At 44.8% G+C, this 23,008-nt stretch overlaps 1 protein-coding gene across 1 annotated transcript; it reads right to left on the bottom strand.

The window, feature by feature from the left end:
- Positions 1–91: 91 nt before the first annotated feature.
- DHX32 (DEAH-box helicase 32 (putative)) lies at positions 92–22,765 on the bottom strand. The gene is made up of 14 exons (XM_085871211.1): positions 22,544–22,765; positions 21,968–22,307; positions 19,892–20,097; positions 18,939–19,098; positions 14,703–14,921; positions 14,343–14,510; positions 8,923–9,009; positions 8,629–8,778; positions 4,213–4,321; positions 3,911–4,102; positions 2,789–2,911; positions 2,348–2,538; positions 887–1,056; positions 92–766 (listed from the first exon to the last, which is right to left on the bottom strand). Exons 1-14 carry the CDS (start codon positions 22,606–22,608, stop codon positions 649–651), a joined length of 2,298 nt encoding a protein of 765 aa, XP_085727337.1. The 5' UTR covers positions 22,609–22,765; the 3' UTR covers positions 92–648.
- Positions 22,766–23,008: the final 243 nt, after the last annotated feature.

The raw sequence follows: 23,008 nt of genomic DNA, 5'->3' as shown, positions 1-23,008 counted from the left end.
TTTCCTCCTTTCCCTACAATTCCATCTCGCATTGGAAATGGTTATGGATGTCCCCTTGCACCGTTGTTCAACCTCATTGTACGCCAAGACCTACGAGTTCATACATTTATTCCATCAGGACAGACGGTGGAAACGGCACCACTCATACAGAGGCAGCACAGACACGAGGTCAAAAAGAGAGAAAAAACACACAAACAATATAATAGAAACGTGTCGAACTAAGCACTGTCCCACCACTAAGTATGCAACAAGGTTGCATGGTGAAGCACGAGTGAAAGCGGATAGCTCTGAAGAGCCAAGGTACAGTGGCAGCGAAAGAAAGATCAGGGAATGGGGAAACAAGACAGACAGCAATGAATCATGGCAATTATCTACAAATGATCAACTGCTTGATAAAGAACATGGTGCCTTTTTTTCAATCCAGCTAAAGTAAAAACACAGGAGAGGTTTTAGTTGAACTTCCACAAGTGAAAATTTTTTAAATGATTAATTAGAATAAAACAAATGACATGAGTTCATTTGCATTTTTGAAAAAAAGAACAAAAACATCAGCTCTTCTTCACCGGATGGTGCACCAACGAGGTGCCGAATAAGTTGAAGACGACGCTTGATGGGAACCGACGAGGCCTGTGACGCAAAGGGGGCGCTTTAGTACTGCCCATATTCCTTGCTTTCCATCTTGCCCATTATCCGCTCCAGCTGCCGCTTTGCTTCACACATTGGGAAGTTGGCCATGTCGTAGTACTGAGAGGCAATTCGGATCAGCCTGCACTCCCCAGGAGGTACACAGAGCGACAATTTTAATCATTGCTATTGTTGTATTGGCACTGAGAGTCGAAATGTCTTTGGAGGCAATTCCGCTCAACAATCCAAGTGAAGCACTGACCATTCTGGTTTGACGTCGGTGACTGTTCTGATGTAGTTCTTTGTGGTGAGGACAAACTCGTTGTAGAGCACCCACTCGGGTTTGTGGTCGAGGCACGTAGAGGGGTGGAGCTGCACTACTTGGTTATCCTTCACCGTTAGGTAGTGACCTGTACGCTCCAGATGTGCGACCTAAAACGTGGAAGATAATGGAACAGAGCAACAGGGGACAGATGCATCCAGTCAAAAAGAGCTTTCTTACAGGCATCTATAATTCCAGCAATGTGTGGGTGTGTGTGTCTGTGTGTCTCGACAACCACTGGTCCGATCTAATTGAAACTTGCCAGATATATTGCTGGGGACCTGAGGATGTGCCTTTTCAAGGTTTGATATTAATCGGACAAGTGCTTCCCAAGTTATGGCCATTTATTTACCAAACCAATGACAAGACACGTTGTTGCGTGGGCATGGCCGATGGGGAAGGGAACCTCAGCCGCGTTCCCCATTACGGGTTACAACGCACGGGCTTCCGGATAATGATGACTTCATGTATTCTAATAATTTCTCGATTTCTTATGCGCATTTATACATAAACACAATGCCCCAAATTATGATCGTTTTCATATTAGACGGTGCATAAATTTTGGTAACATCAGAGTGCTGGTATGCTCTGAACCAGGAAGTAATTTTTTTTCTCTCTTCTCTTCTCTTTTTGTTTTTCCTTGCCACGACATTGCGAAAAGGTAAAATACGTTGGCGCTAATTTAATAATTGGGTATTAAAACTAAATTGCGAAAAATCGTAACTGCGAATAATATGCGAACTTCCGGGCCACGCACGTACGGGCACGCGAGAGCGAAGAAACGGCCTGTGTGGTTGTTGTTTGTTACTCGCGGTTTAATTATTTATTTATTAAAAAAATTTCTTTTTTACGGGCACGTACTAGTTATGATAAAGAGATGGCAACCATGATCGATGGAAAGGGGAAGAGGAACCATATTCAAATTGTGCCACAAAAGAAAAGTACATTTATATAAATAAGTAGAAACGACGAGACAACGTAGAACACCTTACCCCATGCAAGCTTGAGAATAGGGACATTGGAAGGGTCTTTTCACCTCTGGCTTTCCATTTCAGAGTAAAATCTAAATGAGCTTTGAATAACAGGTGCAATGGCAACCGTACGGAGCCGATGGGTCAAACGGAACAGTCCAGAGATGAACCTTCTGGCAACTCCGACCTCAGAGTGCACGGCAAATTTGATTGGTCGAGATGGCGTAAAATTTGGGCCGAGGCACAGAAATTTTGCTTAAAACCTAAGCGATGAAGATGTATTAAAGAGTAAACAAAGATGTCAATGAGGAAGCCACTCCTAAGATGATGAACGTGTTAAAACTGGAATAATAATGCAGCTAATGGGGCAGAATTCATTCTTGGGGTACAGCGTGGGGTTTAAGTGTCCAAACAGCAATGTGAGAAGGACCTGCATGAAGAACCCAGTAACGAGTGCTTTGCGGATGTTCAGGTAGTAATCTCGACTGGTGAATTCTGTGCTGCGACGAGGGAGGTTGAAACGGTCCATAATCCGCGATAGCTGCTGCCGTACGTTGTCGGCAGACATAAGTGCACGGTAGTTGATAAAGTTGTCGTAGCTCCACTGCACAGAATCGTGGTCTGTCGAGGGAAAGTGTCATTTCCGTGCCGGATTTTCTTGATCGCTTCACAATCTGAAATCCTAACTAGGTACAACTCAGGAATACATTCAGGGTGATGGGTTAAGCCATTCATACTGAGACATGAAATGAAGTGTTTAGTTACCATGACGTGGTTCATCATACCAAGTCATCTCAAGTTGATTCAACAATCGAGGCATTGTGGTGTGGCGTGGCCATGTCACACAGAGTACATATGTGTGACAACTTACTCTGCTTGAAGGCATGGTAGACGTTGAGCAGCGTTAGGTGGTCTCCATCAATATGGGCGAAGCGCATTTTCGACTCGTCCGCTGCCTTCTTTGCCTCAGTCGGCCGCACAAAGCACTGCGGGACTAGACACGGTCGGTATGCGAACCGGTCACGACCCCGCATCCCATTCACAACCCGTTCACAATCGAGACCAGACCTTGACGATAGAGCAAGTTGGAGATGGTGGGAGATGTGGTATTGATAAAGTCCATCATGTTGCTTCCCCGGTTACATATTTATGTGGTCCACCGAATTACTTGCATAACCAAACCACATCTCTGCTAGTCTAACCAATCAACTTCCCAAGCATTCCACCTCAAAGCTTTATTCCCCATTATGTGGTACTCCGAAGGACATCGGATGCCGAATCACTCAATATTTATAAAATCACACTAATGGGAGATTATTCAGTGTACTTGGCATGATAGAGGGTTGCTAACTTAAACCCCCCATCCTCCTACCCCCAAAGAAACAGCAGGCATTTTCTCGTACCCCCCCCCCCCCGAGTAGCATGTAATGTTTCATCAACCTCGTACCCCTCTCCTCAAAAGACAAAACTGAACAAAACCAAAAGGAAAGGCCTCAGGAAAATTGTTAAATAACAAGAAGTCATGTGATACAGGAAAAATGTGGCAAAGGATGAGAGAATTAAGGTGGGAAGTGAGAAAAAGAGGATGAAAAAGAAAAATGCAGAAAATGCTTGGATGCAAAGGATGCTGAGGACTGAGATTTGAAGATTCTACAATGAAAACAGACATTGCAACAAAAACACCAAGGAAGCATTTGCACCTTCTGAAGCAGTCAGTTTCAAAGTTATCTCACTTTACACTGACACTCGTGTTATAGTTTGAACAAGATATAGGTATTTTGAACAGGTGTGACAGTAATCACTCCTAAAAGTAAACGACTTCCTGGGGACAGTGTTCAAGCCGCCAGCATTTTAAAGCTTCAGTCTTTGACATGCGTTTCTGCCTTAACCGTGTCAAGAGTTAAAACCAAACATGTCCTCGGTGGTGCCAGATTGGTTTGAACAATTAATGAAGTGCTTAAGAGAAATTTCCGTCTCGAGGGGAGATTCTTACCGGAGAGCATGGCTGTAATCGAAAGGATCTCATTTGAGCAGTTGTAATCACAGGAAGCAATCACCATCTTGGCTAGCTGCGGATCCAGTGGAAACTCTGCCATCATCGAGCCAAGTTCGGTCAAATCTCCGTCATCATTCAAGGAGCCCAGGTAGTTAAGAAGCTCAAGGGCTCGCATCAGGGTCTCCGGAGCTGAGAACAGAAAAAAAGAAAGAGATAAAATGAGAAGACTGAAAAGAAAACGAAACAAAACCAGAAGAGAGTAATGCAAGTATTGTGACGTTCAGCAGCTGAGATAATACCAGGGGGGTCCATGAAGTCGAAGTGCACGAGGTCATCGATGCCAAGCTTTTTGAGCTGCAGCACCACCGTGCCCAGGTTGGAGCGAAGGATTTCAGGGTAAGTGTTATCCTTGAGGGCCATCAAAACACATGATTCGGCATAATCAGCGTATGCAGCTGGGCCTCAAAACATTTCAGTCTTTCCAAAGAAAGTATCGAATGTATTCAGAACATTTTTATGCAAATAGGATCCGAAGCAAAATTTCGACCAAATTATTTGCAGCAACATACTTTTAATTCGTTATGAATAACAACAAAGGCACATATTTTAATAACAGCGACAGCAATAATCTATGAATTAAAGAAGCCGTTTTTCTCTGTCCGTCCGTCATGCTTTGGTGGGATGTGTCATCATGGTGTTACGTCTAGCACGAGCTGAATGACAGTTGTTTAGGTGGCGATGTAGTCGGACGATTTTTCATATGGGATAGTAAGACGATGTAGTAAGACGTGCTGGCTTAGCAGCTAAGGTGGCAGGCTTAGGATCCTAGGGCCCTGAGTTCAATCGCCGTTGGCTGCTGGTAGAGGGGCACAGCATCACTTCCAAGAAATTATAGCTACCCGGCAGCCAAGCTGCAATACACAAGAACAGATCAAGGGTGTGATGAGTTGCATTTTGCAACTTTGAACAAAATTTTTTTTTTTTAACACGAAGTTACACCTGATTCCTGACAACATAAAACAAATTCATAATCAGCGCCACATGAGACACATTTACATAGAGAATTTGCATCCCCACCCCAACCCAACTAAATTAATAATAAAAACACCCCGATACATTAATTGGGGTCACGCTGATCCGATGTAGCAAGTCTGGATGTAATCAGCCCAGAACTGAAGGAGGAATAGCACGATAAAAAACACACACACACACACACACACACACACACACACACACACACACACACACACACACACACACACACACACACACACACACACACACACACTCGAACCCCCCTAACTTGACGAGGCAGCAAGGCACAAATCGAGTCCCATCGCAGCACTTGCTGCACGACCTGACAGTGTCACCTGCCACGCAAGCACAATGTCTCTGCCCTGCTGATAACCAGTCAAGAGGTTTGCAGCCAGGATTATTAAATTTAACCAAAGAAGCACATTGACCTTATGATATGACGCCGACGTTATGTAAATAAATTATGCATAATGGATGCCAGACTGCATCAAAACCTCGAGCTATACCCAGAGAGAAGGTCCTGATCTAATGTCTGACATTGAGGGCCTCCATCCATTGTTGAGCAAATAGAAGCAGCATGTCCAAGGTGGAGTGATCTGGTCTGACACCAAATTGGAGATCCGAGATGAGGTTGTTGGAGAAAAGGAAAGATTTCATGTCAACTTTTATGATGGATTCCATGACCTTGCTGATGATTGGAGGTAAACTGAGAGGTCTGTTGTTAAGATCAGTTTTTGCACCTTTTTACCTCCACCACAGAAGGTGTGAGGTGGTTATGCTTTCACCGCTGCCTGTCCGTTTCTTTGTGTGCAAGATATCGAAAAAGGTTGTTGATGGAATCGGATGAAATTTGGTGGGCAGGTTGGGTGTGTGACAAGGACGAACTGATTAGATTTTGCTGAAGATCTGTATCTGAATAGAAAAAATTGTTTAAGCGATTTTTCACAATTGAAGACGAGGTCAAAAACGATAAATAGCACGATGTCTCAAAAAGTTGTGGACAGATTCCGATGAAAGTTGGTGCACATGTTGGGTGTGTAACAAGGACTAATTGATTCGATTTTGGTGAAGATCCAACTCCAGATGCGGATACAATAATTTTTTTTCATTTTTAAAGTGATTCTCTTCCATTGAGATGATGGAGCCAAAAACAATGTACTGAATAAAATATCATCTCAAAAATTTATTGGGCCCGACATGGTCCACTAGATCAGGCATTGCGTAGAGCAGGTATGTGCTCCACCGAGTGTCCTTCTCGTTACGTCATGCAGTGATATTGGCGGACTTCCAAGCAGATGGAAGATGACCGAGGTAAAATTATATATATAGGATGAAATTGGCAGAGAGAGAATGTGCATGTTTTTTAGGACACGCGAGCTGATGACATCCGGTCCAGTAGCAGTCAGAGTCGTGGGTTGAAAGAACCTTCTCCACATTCTCAAGTGCAAAAGAAGAGTACAAGAGCAGTTGAGTATGACAGGAGGATGGATGGTGAGAGTGAGGGGTCGGGACAATTTGTAAGCAAACAGAATTGAGGCATTCGGCTTTCTCACGCGTCGACTGTGATGTCATTTGAAGAGAGGCATACTCTGGAGACAGACTTAACAAGGCACCAACATGTTTTAGAGGAGGGAGCAAGTTTGAAAGTTCATTCTCGAGGTTGGACAGGTGTTGTTTTCTGGCCCTCGTGAGTGTGTACATCCACTTGTTGCGGACTTTTTGGAATGGAAATATTGTGTTTGGGCGGATTAGCCTTCCAGGAAGAGAATGCAAGTTGTTTCAGAGCAACTGCTTCACCACAAGATTCAGTGTAACATGGGCGGTTAGAAAGGTCGGAGAATCGACGTGCCACTGATACAATGCCCTCTGCTGGTTAGGGAAGCAATTTGTGAATGGTTCCCCGTTTAACGGCCATCCGAGGGACGGCACACACATTCATGAAATACCTGCCTGTGAAATGCTGGGATGACAGTTTATAGCTGGGTCAGGATTTCAACCCAAGCAAGACAGCTTAGAGGAGAGTGTGGGGAGTATACATGCATGAATGATAATAATAATTCATTCTCCAACCTGCAGCAACACACCGTGATGTCACCATCACGATGTGCTGGCAGCTCAAATCAGTCCCGAAAGGCAAGGGTTAAAAATATTCCACAGACAGAGAAAACAACATAGCTGCAGACATCAGAATATACACAGACGATAGGTATCAAAAACTATACCGTTTTGTCATAATGCAATGCCTCATGGGTAACAGCTGACTGATGACGTGCAATCATTCCATCCATCCATCCATCCATCCATCCCACATTAACGCCATCTGTTACGTATTAGTACCGCTTAACACTGGCCCTCTGCTATTTAGTTTTTCTGAAATAATAAAGTGTGTCTACATTTTAACATTGGCAGTGTATTCATTCTGCAGTATAAAATTCATAAATATAGGCAGGAGTTTACACTATTTATTTATTTTATTCTCCAATGAGTACCAGCAGAAATAGGTTGGTACTCACAAATAAAATTGTCGGCTTCGAGCGCGCTCGTCTGCTTTCCCAATCGCCACTCCGATTTTTCATGCGCAGCTCAGCCTTGTGTACATCTTACTCCTCTTTAAACACTCTCTCAGAACGTACGCTCCAGAAGAGACATTCGCAAACCACTCTTTTTAGCAGCGTCTCGCAAGCAAACGCTGCTCATAGAGAGCGCGGCGTTGTTCTTCTTCTTTTTCTTGTATATACATATATACCTCGAGGACTCGGCTCTTGTATATACAAGATCCGGATCTCCTTAAATACCAAGCACATGTACACATCCTCGCATTGACGGTGCCTTTTGAGAGCGTCTATCATGAACTTTTAAATATATTCAGACATTTGCTTTGAAGTTTCGAAAAGTTCACGTTACTATTTAAAGATTATTCCATTTATCGTATTGTAATTTCGTAAATACACTATTTATTTCGTAAATACACTATATATCGTAAATACGTAAATACATTGACGGGTCTCGCTATTGGCTTAATCAAGGCAGGTGACGAAATATCGGAAGTTGTTGTTGTTTTTTTATCCGACAAAACCTTTAGGACGCTGCTCTTGGACACATTTGTCCTTGTTTTTGTTCTGGACGCTCCGAAGCCTCCTCTTCGCTTGTGCGTTCTCCTTCGAACTATCTTTTTTTAATCTTAAAAGTTATAAAAACTTACATCGCTTGTAAATTATATTGTTATAATTTATAAACATAATTTTGTACACTTAAATTTTGAAATCACCGTCAATCAATTATCAGAATTATCACGGAAGAATCTTACCGACACGAGCAGAGAAAAACCCCCTCTTCTTCCTCTGAGCTCGCGTGTTCTCCTTCAATCTTTATTTTTAAATCTTATAAGTTACAAGCTTTAATACAAATTATATTCTAAGAATTTAAAAACTTAACTCTACACTTAAATTTTGAAATCACAGTACATCATAATTATCACTGAAGAATCTTTAGTCGTTTTGTTTATTTTAACCACGCATGATTACCTGCATACCAGTTATGTGAACCGCTGAATATGGGACAACACCAGTAAGAAGCCCAAGGAATTCTCGGAATATAATTATCTCGCCATCACCTATTTCGAGTGAAGATAAAACCGACGGATGAAATGAAGGAGCCCCAAGGTTTGTTTAAAAATGTACCTGCATTTCGTTCTTGTATGCTTTTTCAGTGTACAAGCGAAAACATTTTCCCGGGCGCGTCCTGCCCGCACGACCCGCTCGCTGCTGAGCCGATGCCTTGCTGATCGCAGTCACCAACAAAGACTCCACACGGATCCGAGGATTGTACACCTGGAGAAATCGTAGCACGGATAAAACAAAATGAAGACCATCTGACACCAGCATGTTGCGATGAAGAGTCAAAAACAAACCACAAGAATGACCACATAAACAATCCTACCACATGAAGAGACCAACTTTTTAGTGACATCGTACCTTTTGCTTGGCGAACCCAGGGTCAATCACAAAAACAACACCATCAATGGTCAGCGAAGTCTCCGCAATGTTGGTTGAAACTACAATCTGGAAATAAAAAGAAATACATATCACAGTGAAGGATTAGGGTTATCGGATATGCATCAATACGCTTCGGAAAGTTGGGAACAACACATTTAAAGGAGATTAAAAACAAAGCAAAAGTAGAATGGCGCTTGGTAGAGCGCATACCGTTTCGTATTTTGCTGACAGGCTGGATCTGCTGTACTCTTACTTGTAAGATTTACTTACAAGTCAGAGTACAGCTGCCAACAAGTAAGACTCAGTCAACATTGGGTGACTGAGAAAAAAGGGCAACATACTGACAGTGGGATGGTGAGGGAACAATTGGTCACAAATAAAATAGTGGTGGCCCTCATCACAAAGAACTTGGACCCCGAGCAATGCCAGGAATTACAAGCCCCTTTGTGCAACTTCATGTGTCAGTCATGTGAGAGAGTGTTCAACACTAGCATTTCCCATTCGCTTCGTGTCAGTGAAGACATATTCATTACTTGCTTGCTTTTCCTCAGATTCATAATTTGCTCATTTTAAGCAGCATGTAGGGGAGGAGGGGGTGGGGGGAAGTTAACAAGGATAGAAAAGATCACCGGTAGGAATGGGTGGAAAGTGAGATGAGGTGGCAACATACTGATTTATCAAAGCTCTGGAGGGAAGAGCACGATTGTAATGCCTCAGGAAGCTGATGAGAAAGAGGAACACTCGGGTGGTGTAACAGTTAGAATATCCGCTCCGAGTCTGGGAGGTCGGTGGTTCAAACCTCAGATGAGTCACACCAACGACTTCAAAAATGGTACATGCTGCTTCCTTGATTGACGTTCCGCATTTAAAAGGATAGAACATCGATAAACAACCAGAGGTTGGCATCCATGGGGAGAAGGAAATTCGTCCTCAGGAAATGCACCGCTGAGTGCAGTCCTTTATTTTCATTGGGGAGTCTTCTTTTTGTGTGTGTGTGTGTGTGTGTGGTGTGTGTGTGTGTGAGTGTGCTGGCGCCTGTCTGATAAGTAAGCCTGTATAAGATCTTTTATTGTTGTTACCGTGAATAATCTCGCGTCAATCTGCACTGTGTCTGCTTTAGTAAGTTGCTTGTACAATTGTCGCACCCCCCACACCCCTCTCCTCTTTCCCTGTGTTACATACCCAATAAACCTTTGTTGTGCCACATGCTTTTCCTTGCTTGCTGTAAATAAATAATTGTTGTAGAAATGTTCCCAGCTCGCCTTTGTCTTTTCCCTCATTGGTCCAACATGGTTCGAATCCAGGTTGAGCCGGGTCTTTATTCCCAACGGTCCGTTCCTTCCAGCCGGTATGTCCTTGGCGGTGTCGCTCGGCTGCATCCGATCCGGAAAGGTGATCGGATCCGGTGGAGTGATCTGGTTTGGACAAGGCGTACCGAGGGCGTGGTTCCCCGGTGGTTAATTAGGTAACCCGATTTCACAGGCGGGAGGACCCTCGGTCACGCGATTGAGTTATTGGCGTCCACGGTCGGTTAAGCAACCCGCCAAATCACTGAATTATCCATGAAGGACAGCCTACAATTCCGGGGAGTCTGGTGAGAATCGACATCGCTTCCCGTTACGGATTTGGAAGCTATTTACACACAAACAGACAGCAGTCCCCAAGTTTAGTTATCTCGATAAGTATGTGTTTATAGTTAGGGTCCCCTTCCTGTGTCTAATGGGAATTACATGTGTGCGCTGCGAGTTACTTTTTACTGAGGAGTTTTGCAATACAAATGGAGCCTCCAGCCAACCGAAACCATCACTCCTTCACTTCGCACATCACGCCATTACACACGCGTGTCCAGCCACGTACATGGGCGGAGATTTCCATTGCCTCAGATCGAGACTCCGCCCAGGAAGGCAGAGGCGTGCCCCTTGTCCAATCACGCACAGAGGGCGACTTTCCCACGACACCCCGACCAATGAGAGTGGAGATAGCCTCAGATGGCGATTTCCTCACCCTGGACAAGAAAGGAATAAAGGAACGCCAAGCTGGGGAGCGTTGGTAGTATTGGGGGTCGCGGGTCTTGGTGCTTGCTGGTTCGTCTGGCCCTGGGTCATCGTCTCTGGTCTTCTCCTTGGTCTTGGTGCGTGGCTGGGTGGAGACCGCGGTCCCTGATGCTTGGTGCGGCGACAAAGGTGTGGGTTCGAGTCCCCCCCGAAATGGCTCGTCTTGACCAGACTGCACAAGGCGGAAAGGTGCCCGACCGAATTCTTACCCTCAGCTTGCCTTCCCTCCCAAGCTGAAGGGTCAAATAAAGGCTGCGGCCACCACTTCTTTTGGGTGTGTGCGTGTGTGTCTGTGGGCCCAGTCTATAAGTAGCAATTGTTTAAGTGCCTTGTACACTGTAAATTGCATTTCTGATAGTCGGTTTGACTCTGCTCTTTTTGTGCTCCCCTGTCCCATGATAAATAAACCCCCAATTGTTCAATGTTCCAGCTCGTTGTTGTGCTTTTTATTATTGACTCAGCACCGTTCGTGCTTGAGAACCAATAAGTCGATTGGGCTGCAAGTTGTCGTTTGGACCGACGGACTTTGGTAATTCCGCTCGGTTACACCGGACCAAGGTCGCTAGAGCGACCCCGTTCGACAGAGTCCGTCGAGGGTGTGACTTCCCCGGTAATTTGACGACGTGGGTACTTAAGTGTATTGAAATTTGGCTATTAACCTTACCCCACGCTATCAGAGAATTGGCGAGCACGGTCCTGAAATGACCCGTGACCTTTGGAGTTATCCAAGGGTTACGACATTGCAATTCCGGGTGTTTGGTGGAGACGACCCTACTGCTCCACCTAGCGATCGCTCCTCGCCACCGACCCCCGGCCCACAACACCCCCACATAGTGGTCTTCTCACCCGACCCCGCCAGCCCCCAACAGTATACAAAAAAACCTCCAAAAAAACCAAGCTGCCTGTGATGAGAGATGCAACAGCCACTGTAAGCAATACAAATAATTGCTGAGATCCACAACAGCTCGCCTGAACGAGAGGTCTGAAGACATGGGAGAAGCAGGTCGGGGGAGGGGGGGAGGGGGGGTGTCACCAGCTTACAAAGAGTAATACTTCAAACTACAAAGGTGCCATAAGCAGCAAGACGTTTAAATTTAATGGCAAAGGGTTCAAAAAAAGAAAATGAAGGCCCCATTGACCAGTACAGCGGCCAACAAGGAAAACCTCAAGTTGGGCATTTTAAGCATCACCGAGTGGTATTCATCCAGCAGTATGGACCATGCACCAGGTGTTGCACACCCTCCATGAAGGGAGGGGAGAGGGGAGAGGGATCACGTGATTGCAATGTGCAGATGGTGAGACCAAATGTTCTTTTGGTCGTTACCTCAGATGCAACATTGGATGATGGCGAGGCAAGTGTCAAATGGAAAACCTATTACAATCCGAGCTGACGATTCCTGGTATAATCAATTCCATGTGGGAGGGAAGAAACAACGCCCGTACATGTGAACATAATTGTGTGCTTTTCCTCGTCCAATTCATCAGAGCAGAGTTTCTCGGATCAGATCCGTCGTGTCTTTCTGTTATATTTTCGTCCCTGTTTTGCTGTTTGTGTTTTCGTCAAATTTTCTGTGTTAAACCATACCTCGTTGTGCTGCATTGCTGAATTTGTGTCAGCGTAGCTTAGGCCGGGTCCTCAGCTAGTCTGCGTGCAAATTCTGTCTCTGCTCTGACACCACATGCCTCACTCCACTTCATTTCTCCCACATATTGTCCTCTCAACCTCTTCAACTCTATCCAATTCCCCCTCCTCACATCAAAATAAAGACAGTACATAAATCCCCCCCCACCCCACCCCAAAAAAAGCTCACCAAGTCAATCTGCCTGAACTTCATTATTTGTCCCTTCCTTTTCCTCAATATGTCCAAACTGAATCTTCATTGAATTAAATGCTACTTCCTTTAAAATATTTTAAAACAAATTATAAAATAGTTCCCTTATTTCTTCATCAGGAGCACTCCACATGTTGTTGTTCTTCATCACAAGGATTATTTTCCAATCATATAAATATAAATGCTTTGTCAATCCACCCTGCTTCCAGACCGACAGCACCGCTCTCCTCTGTGCCTTAAATAATTATTCGTTCCACCCCTCACGTCTGTCTCCGTATATCCAGATTGGGAACCTTGAGAAATCCAGTTTGCAGAGGTTGACTGAGCAATCAATACTCCTCCATGTCACGACCCTCCCCCAAGTCTCCTTCATGGCAGTGTCCTTCAAACCCTACCCCTCTATGCCCACCACCTTCCACCTCCCTCCTCCACCCGCATCCTCCCATCCATCTCTTAATCCCACCTCATCCCAACTTCACCCCCGTGCCACCTCCCCCTCCATCCCAAGTCCCCCTCCCCCCGACTCACACAGTTCAAACTATCCCGATCTATCACCCTCACAGATTCCCATAATCTCGCTGTTTAAACTTCTCCCTCCCACCATACCCACTGCCCTGCCCTCTTTCAGCTGCCCCACATCCCGCACCCTCCCAGCTTCCACTGAGTCCCGCACACACACCCCATCCTCCCATTCCCACACCCTGCCAAGTTCCCCCCTAAACCGCACACTCCCAGCTTCCACTCCACACTGAAAGCTTCCAGGATCCCCACATTCTCCCAGCCTCACCCCCTACACCCTCCCAGATCATCCCCCCCCACCCTAACACTTTCCTCGCTGCTTGCAAATTACTGTACCCTGCCAATGCCTCCTCTCCTGTCCCTGTCTGGGAAAACCTCAAAAATCTGAGGCCTCCACACCAACATGACATCTCTTAACACAGGCAGTTGCTGATAAACTGGACAAAAATCTCTAATAAAATCCTTCCTCCCACAGGACCTCCCTGACTCCTTAGTGGCTCAGTGTCTCTCCAATTTGATGGGCCTGAACCCTGTCCTGGTGGTGTAGTTGCACTTTCTCGCAAGAACTCAATTTCTCACCGTCGGCGTACTGATCTTGCACATCCCAATCCTGAGGAGTGCCTTTGGCTGAGACTACCCCTAAGCTCCCACCTCTAGTTTGTCTGTGTGTTGCACAATCATCCAAACAGTGACGATGACATGTGTCTGTCTACCTCTCTCAATATTGACCAACTTTTAACCGCTCATTCCAACCCTCTCTTCCTCATGTGGTGGTGCCATAGGCAGAGAGTTTGGAGAGGAAGGCAGGATGCCAACTGCATCAAAAGTACAAGACATGTCCTGATATGAGAAGGTATTACAAAGGAAAAGGCACATGGACCAAGACAGGACAACCAACATTCAATATTTTGATCCCTAAAGTGGATGCCAAAAACAGGTCTGTATTGAAATTTGGGTAGGTAGGGGATTTATTATACTATTTTTTTTTCCCCACCTTGCGGCCAATGCCACCATTGGGTTTGTGCGGGGGTGCTGGTTCAAAGATGCGTTGCTGCTGCTGTGGTGGGAGCGTCGAGTAAAGTGGGATAATCTTGACATCTCCAACCTCGGGACCAAGGTTTTCAATCTCGCGCTTTATTCGTTTGCAGGCCTCTTCAATTTCCTGCATGCGTACATATTAAAGCAATTAAAAAAAAAAAAAAATCAAACATTTAACTTCAATTCTTCTGTGTGAACAGTACAGAATAAAAATTCGACATGAAAATATCTTAATTTCCAGGTTTTTAATATCATGAAGTTCAGCGACGACTGCCGACACCTCAAATAAAGGATGCGTTTGCTGGCTTTGCCGTACCTCCTGCCCCGTAAGGAACACCAAGATATCCCCTTCTTCCTCTTCACACATGTGAATCTGAATGACTGTGCGTATAGCAGCCTCAAGGTAATCCCTCTCAGGCTCAGGTGTGTAGAATATTTCCACAGGGTGCGTGCGGCCAGGAATGCTGAGTAAAGGACATCGCTCAAAGTACTCCTGGAACTTGCCAGCATCCAGGGTTGCACTCATTACAATGATCTATGGATAAGGGAATGGAATAAGAATGCAAATAAATTGAGGTAACCAGTACGTGCGCATTATGTTCCAAGTTCACCTCTGCAAATGATACTTTCAAAACAACATTGGTACCACTCCTTCCCCATCTTACACATGGACCGCATCGATGGAATATCAATGGCAGTGACAAATAAATTATTCAACTGGAGAGTTGATAGAACACGGTGTTCAGGTATATACTTCAATTTTAATAAAATAATGATTTTAAAGATCGTTTAAAAAAAAAATATCTGGAAGTTTAGAACTATTGAGACAGTCTTATATATCACCCTTATACACTGTAATAAGACGACGTTGAGTTGCAGTTTCGGAGATTGAGGTTTTATTGATCACCACAGATGCACATAGCCAGAAGGCAACTACTTCTTCACCCTCTCACATACCACGAGCTGCGCATCACAGCTCCTTTACATACACCACCCGATAGAACAAGTCCAAGTACTGCAAAACTGGAGGTTCTTGGAGGTATTATGAAGGCAATTTGTGTTCTACAGTATTCAAGTATATAAATCAATTTAAATAAAGGTTGAAAAGAGGTTTAAATGCCGATAAATTAATTCTGGGTTTTACCACAATTGACGCAGTGTCTGTTACACCAACTTGTTTAACACGTCATGTTGATTCTTCGTACCTGTTGTTTGTGTCCTTCATAGCATCCTTCTAAACAGTAAGTTTCCTGTTTGGAATGATTTTCAATTTTGTTTGACTGCCAGACAGGCAGACAGAGTAAAAAATATTACTTCACTCCTCTCTGTGCATGTGCGATCGGGACAAATTCAGAGCCAAAGTACTGTAAAACGAGAAATTTGAACGACATACAATTGCGCCCTCATACACCACATTAGAAGTTCAACATTAAAACCCTGTGCTTGGAATATTTTTTCCCCTTTTTCAAAATATTGGTGTCAGGTCTTAACTCTTAAAGACCAATTCCCATATCGCCAATGGCCAAATCCAATGCAAGGTTCGAAACAGTTTGTACAGAGTCAATTCGTTAAACCCACTGCTCTCTATGTTCATTCTAAATTAGATCGTCAAAACGAATACCCCGTGGTAGATTTTTTTTGTGCACAGAAAGCTAAGCTCATGGAAGAGCTGAATGACAGAGGGCAGCAAATCAAAGGGGAGCAGGTGTCCAAACACATCCCTCATGTTACCTGTACAACCAAATCCACTAACCTGCCTGTGGTATGCAAAAAGAAAGCCTTCAAACTTTGCCTCATGCTGGGATATAACACCAACATCTGAAGGTGGCCACAAAATTTCATTGGATCGTCAGGAAAAAAAAAAAAAAAAAACGAAGAATTAAACAACACATCAAATTGTGACAAGAAAGTAGAATTTGAGGCGAATACATCAATGGATGTGTCTCTGCCGAGGGTCGATGTCAACCCACCATTATATTACCTTTGATCTCAATTAAAGGTCACATGAAAAATTAAAGGAGAGAAGAGAGAGGAGAGAGAGAGAGAGGAGAGAGAGAGAGAGAGGAGAGAGAGAGAGAGGAGAGGAGAGAGAGAGAGGAGAGGAGAGGAGAGAGAGAGAGAGGAGAGAGAGGAGAGGAGAGGAGAGAGAGGAGAGGAGAGGAGAGAGAGAGAGAGAGAGCGAGAGAGCGAGAGGAGAGAGAGAGCGAGAGGAGAGAGAGAGCGAGAGAGAGAGAGAGAGAGAGAGGAGAGAGAGAGAGAGAGGAGAGAGCGAGAGGAGAGAGAGAGAGAGAGGAGAGAGAGAGCGAGAGGAGAGGAGAGAGAGAGAGAGAGAGGAGAGAAGAGAGGAGAGAAGAGAAGAGAGGAGAGAAGAGAGGAGAGAGAGAGGAGAGAGAGAGAGAGAGAGAGAGAGAGGAGAGAGAGAGGAGAGAGAGAGGAGAGAGAGAGGAGAGAGAGGAGAGAGAGAGGAGAGAGAGAGGAGAGAGAGAGGAGAGAGAAGAGAGAGAAGAGAGAGAAGAGAGAGAAGAGAGAGAAGAGAGAGAAAAGGAAGAAGTACAAGAGAGACAACATAAGATGCTTTGAACTCGGTGACAAGTTATTGCAGTAACTAAATAATTTTAAATTAAAGGAACATGCCCTCTTACCTTTTCAAACCAAAATGTAATGCCTTTATCTTTGTATTTCAGTCCAAAAGTAAGCCAACTATGGTTGAAATATTATCAGTGGTTCATAAGTTATTGCAGAAACAAAGATTTTCAAAGAAAGGGCATGTGACCAAAGGACTGGCCTTTTGACCCAAAATTCAATCAGTTCGTCTTTGCCTCATCGTACATTCTGGGCAAAATCTCTTTGGGAGTTCACAAGTTATTGCGGTGACGAAAATCTGCTACGCAGGCACGGACGGATGGGTGGACAGACAACCCAAAAACAATGCCTCTGGTGTCTGCCACTGATGAGGCATAAAAAAAAAATCAGATTTGCATTTCAGGAAATATTTAGTCACACGTATGCAAATCATGGCTATTGAGGAAAGAAAGCCAATTATGTCAGATGAACTTAGCGACGCTTGAAATATTCCTGCAAGTCACATTTCACAAATAATTTGTGTACATCTCTGCACACTACCCCATGTCGCTACCCTCTACAGCTTGGTCATTCATGTGGGGCAAGTTTTTGGTTTTTAAAGAACGGCGAGTCAACAAATATATAGGCTCACTCCATCAGAAAGATAAAATGGGAGATTGCTTTCGAGTAGTGACCAACAGGGTCGATCCACTGCAGTAATTTCTTGGGTGCTGAGAAGATAGTCAGCCTGGACAATTCACCGAGAAACACTATACAGATCGCCAAAGGGTCATGATCCCTTGTTGGGATTGCTATATTATCACCCTTGCCAGAAAGGACAGCTTTTCAACAGCACATCTTCAGAATGATCTGTTAGGAGAAATCAACCATCAGTACAGAACAGGCTTCCTCCCAGTGGATTGAGATTCAGAATACCATTGGTCCACATCCCTCTAACATATCAGAATCGCCATCAGCACATGCAAGAGGGAAAGGAAGACCAATGGTGCCATTTTTACCTTTCAATGACGTCAAGATTTTACATAGAATACAACAATGGACTTGTTTGAGTCTCGAGATGATTTATGAAGCGATTTTTCAAACTGTGCTATTTCGCAGCACGGTTGCTTTGGTTGGGGGGGGGCAATGTTATGGCATGGGCTGACATTCAAGTTGGTTTTTGAACTGATACAGTCATCATTCGGAAACAGGTGTCAGATACAGAGCCGAGATCATTATGCCTATAGTCATCCCTCTGGCTTAACAGAAAGGTCCCAACTTAATCTTTATGTATGAAAACACTTGTCCACACAGCCAGACATCATAATCACTCATATGGGCTGGCAAGCACCAGGTCATGAATTTCGATTCAACAGGCTCGACACATCTTAAGGAGGCTTCTTTGAAGTCCTCAAGTCTGCTCACAGTCTCACTTTTCAATCAGGAGCAGTCCTGGTCAAAGGATGGCACAACTTCCAACAGTGCGAGGCAGATCGTTTGACTTGGTCAATGATAGGACGTGTACGTATGCACACAATCAAAACCAATGTAAACTTGTCTGCGATCATTACCCGGCACTCATGAAGCTAAAAGCTGGGTTAAGAAATTGGTTCATGTTGACCGTCTGTCTACCAAAGTCAGTTTTTGATAGAGGAAAAAAAAAAACCGTTGTGTAGTACATGGACAAAATATTAGGGCGTTTTACGTCATTTTGACCAATCAAATCTGCCACTTGCAGAGCCTCCCCATAACCTTTTTCTCAAGACTGCACGGGGTAAATGTGCTCAATGAACTCGAGTTGGGAGATGGAATCTGTTGGCAATTTACATACATTTCAGACAACAATGTTGCTTTCGCACAACTTAACTGAAGCCTCCACTAACCGTCGTTCTTTTCTGGAATGTAAAGATCAGTGTGCTAGCCTTCTTCAACCGACCATTTTCACTCCAGCTCTAATCCTTCATAAACCTGACCAAAACATCACACTCACCTTGAGATCATTCCGCTGTTTGGTAATCTCCTTTAGGACACCCATGAGGATATCCGTGGCTAGGGTGCGCTCATGGGCCTCATCAAGCATCACAACGCCATATCGGTCCAGTAAAGGGTCATTCATTGCCTCACGCAGCAACATACCATCCGTCATGTACCTGAAACGTAGGAATTTTTTCAGGGTGTCCAGAAGGCTACGCAAGATGAACAACTTGTGGAACTTCATCAATTTTATTTCATTCACAGAATGAAGGGAAGGGACAATGATACGGTAAAGTAGGGGCACAAGAGTAGTTTTGGAAAGAGGGTCGCGTGGAAAAACAGAAGAAAGGTAAACAGCAAATATGGGTTGAATAGGAATTGGTTGTTGAACATGCGGTCATTTTCGCTGACATAATACATTTCTCCAAGCAGGATCCTAAATCTGACGCGAGCAAAGTCGACGGCACGCCATCGCAAATCCCCACACTTCCCACTGAAAGAAAAGTTGAAAGATGACAAAAGGTTCCACCAGGAATTACCCAATATCAATAATTGAGCTATGGTGTTTTTTTTTCTTTTCTTTCTTTCCATTTTGACCCCTGTGACCCTAAATCCCCACCACCTGGGGCATGAACCAGGGGTCAAATTCCCCCACCCCCAAAAAATACATATTTAATTCAGCCCCCAATGTTGATTGCATGTACAAAGTTTCATTAAAAAAAAAAGTGCCCGTAATTGCATTATTTAGTATTTAACCATTTGACCCCGTCCAATTACTGTTCTTGTACCTTCGTGCCACGCGGTGATCACAAGGTACCAAGCTGGTGAATTCCTGCACAACTGCTTAGGAGGAGATAGTGTGCCAGACGGACAGAGCCGATTACAATAACTGCCCCCCCCACCACCCCTCACGTATTTTCTTTCAACAAGAGTGGGGATAACAAATACTTATGAATGGAGGAATCGTACTTAAGAACCGTTTTGGCACTGCTGCAGTCCTCAAAACGGATGCTGTAGCCAACCTCCTGCCCCAGCATGACATCAATTTCATCAGCCACACGCTGGGCAACACTCATCGCTGCCACACGCCGAGGCTGCGTGCAGGCGACGCCACGCTTCAGCCCGCTTGCTCCGGGAGGCATTGTGCGCACAAAGTCGACACACCACTGTGGTATCTGAGGGAGAATCGGGTTAACGTGAAAAGTCGGGACAATGAGAACGGAAGCAACCTATTGGAGGAAAACGGATGAGAAAAGTAGGGTGATGATCTTGAATGGGGTAGGGTATGCACAGAACGACAAGGAATGGAAAGTACAATGTTCACATGAGAGGGAGGGGGGGGGGGGAAGAGAAAAATGAAGGAACGCAAGAAATACGAGGAAAAAGTTTGGGAGTGGTTGGGGGGAGGGGGGGTGGTAACTAAAGGAGAACGTGATCAAGGTGGAGAATAATAACAAAGGGTGGGAAAAGGGGTGTTCACATGCTTCCTGTAAAAACAAAGGAAATGAGGCCATTTGGCCCATCATTACAGCATTGCACTCTCGAATCGATTTCCTTTTTTTTTTTGCAGCAACTTTCTTGAAAAACAACAATCTCCTTGATGCTTAACTGAAGTGGAAATAACCCAATCCTGATCGAGTGAGCAAACTTGTTATATTAGAGACGATCAGAAGCCCATGATAAACATACAATGATACATTAAAAAAAAAAAAAAAACAGAAAAAGGAAGCTTTTTATTCTTGTGCTGGTTGAAAGCTCAAAATAAATAAATAAATAACAAATCATTTATTTTATTTCAGGAGCAATCGAACCAGCCGTCTATTGCCTATACACTGATCAGGTTGAAATTTTTTTTTGTCCGATTGAAAAATATTATAACAAGCCGGGAGGCGACGATGGTTTGCGGGAATTATTGAACAATGCCACGATAGGTACAACCGAGTTAGTGGAAGCTATGGAGGAAGACCTACCGTAAAAACCTATCTCTTCCATCAAAATTGACCAAATTAAATCGGATTTTTTTTTTAATACGTTGTACTTATGGACATTATGCACAGCTTCTAGGAAATGAAATTGTGAGATAAAAAGAGAAAGAAAGAAAAAAAAAGTTCAAGTGGGCATGGGACGCCCCTCATACAAATAGACACAACTAGACCATGATATCTCTGGCTTGTGTCCAAGTTTCATCAAGATCACATCAAACGTCACGGAGCTATGCTCTGGAGAGAGTCACAAACAGACAGAAACAATGAAAATAGTGGTCACTGCTGGCGAACCAATTTTTTTGTCGGTTTGGATTTATTCTCAGCAACTTTTACTATCTCAGGAATCCTTTTTCGTATTGCCCTATTGTTTCGCCATCACAGCAAAGATTGGTAATTCCGTTAGCGAAGCGACGGGTCTTGTATTCTAGTATGTATATGTATATAAATGGGATCCTGACAGAAATAGGCAACATCTATCAAAGCGAAACATCAAAAATACAAGGTTTGCAGGCAGACACAGATCATCATGATCGTGGACCATCAAACCAAAACCTCCCATGAGGGGTCTTCTCGGACCCCAGGCTAACATTTTGATGTATAGTTTCTATACGAGTTTAACAATGAATTTCACGTTTCATTAGCCCGTTTACCTGTACGTGCCGGTAATAAATACGAATGACGTTTCAAGATCCCACCTTGCTGGCACAGAGTTACAAGCACATCCTTACTGGGGGGGGGGGGGGCGGGGGGGGTCCAAAAAGACCCGAATGTTGTTTTCATTAATAATTTTTGTTGTTGTTGTTGTTGTTGTGCATATGATGATTACTTCATATGGGATCTGTATCGATCAAGTCCTCCAAAGTATTTTATGCTCACGTTTGTTTACTTTCTCGCCAAATCATCGTCCGATCAAAATACGATTCCCACATTGAACGAAACGTCGTACATCTTCCAAGTCAGGGGGGTGGGGGGTGGGGGGGGGTCGGTCATAAAACGGGGTCGTACGATCGGGGTTAACCAAAGAAAGTTTTGCTGAAAAGCGGCTAAACCGCAAGCAAACCTGCGTGGTCTTCCCCGAGCCGGTCTCCCCGACGAGGACCATGGTTTGTTGCCGAAGGAGGGTGTCCATGAAGCTCTCACGGTACTCGAACACGGGCAGCAGCACGCGTTTCCGTAGGATCTCGAAGTATCGAGGAGTGTACGGGAGGTTGGTGAAGGGGTTCATCTGCATGGGGGGCTGGCGGACCATCCCGATGTTGTTCACGACCACGGGCCCCTTCTGGTCGCGCTCCTTGTCCCGCTCTCTCTCCCGGTCACGTTCTCGATCCCGATCGCGATCCCGGTCGCGGTCTCTGTCCCGCTCGCGGTCTCTGTCCCGCTCCCGCTCCCTCTCGCGGTCCCTACGGTGGGAAATGATCGTTACAAAGCAAAGCACACATCGACATTAAATTTCTACATCGAAAAGCGTAAACAAATATGGAAGCCAAACTTGTGATCGAAGCCGCTCGGACGTGTTAACTTTGGGAGCAACGTGGGCCTTCCAACGTGGGCCTTCCAACGTGGGCCTTCCAACGTGGGCCTTCCAACGTGGGCCTTCGGGCCTAAATCACAGGCCTTTCACATTCACAGGCCTCACCTCTCGTAACGCTTCTTGTTCGACGAATGCTCGTCCCCGATGTCGATACGATGGCGCTTCGACATGTTTTCGAGGTGAAGTGGAATCGAAAGAAATAGGAGGAGAAAAAGTGGAGAAAGGGGAGAAAGCAACGACGGGAGTCGTCGCCGACCCTCAATCGCACAAAACGACGGCAAGATGGAGAAAACGACCGTGTGACGCACTTCCGGTTGTCGCGCGCACGACGAGGCCCGAGTTTTATTAAACGTCATTTTTTTTTTTTTACCTCACAGGATACTGATTTCTCACTGGTACCGCTCGAGGAAGTGAAGAATCGAGTGGGGATTTTTACTTATTTATAAACGAAGATGTTTTCTTGTTTTTAACGTCGACCCCCCCCCTCCTCGAGCGCCACGTGGGCCCCGGCATCTGCATTGAACGTGAGCGCGTGCGCACTCTTCGGAGGAAGGAAGGACATTTTATGAA

The sequence above is a fragment of the Eptatretus burgeri genome, chromosome 2, assembly GCF_056783735.1.
Source record: "Eptatretus burgeri isolate ZD-2024b chromosome 2, Ebu_testis_v1, whole genome shotgun sequence".
Taxonomy (NCBI): domain Eukaryota; kingdom Metazoa; phylum Chordata; class Myxini; order Myxiniformes; family Myxinidae; genus Eptatretus; species Eptatretus burgeri.
Note: the sequence above shows the minus strand (reverse complement) of the source record. Positions and strands in the feature narration are given on the sequence as shown.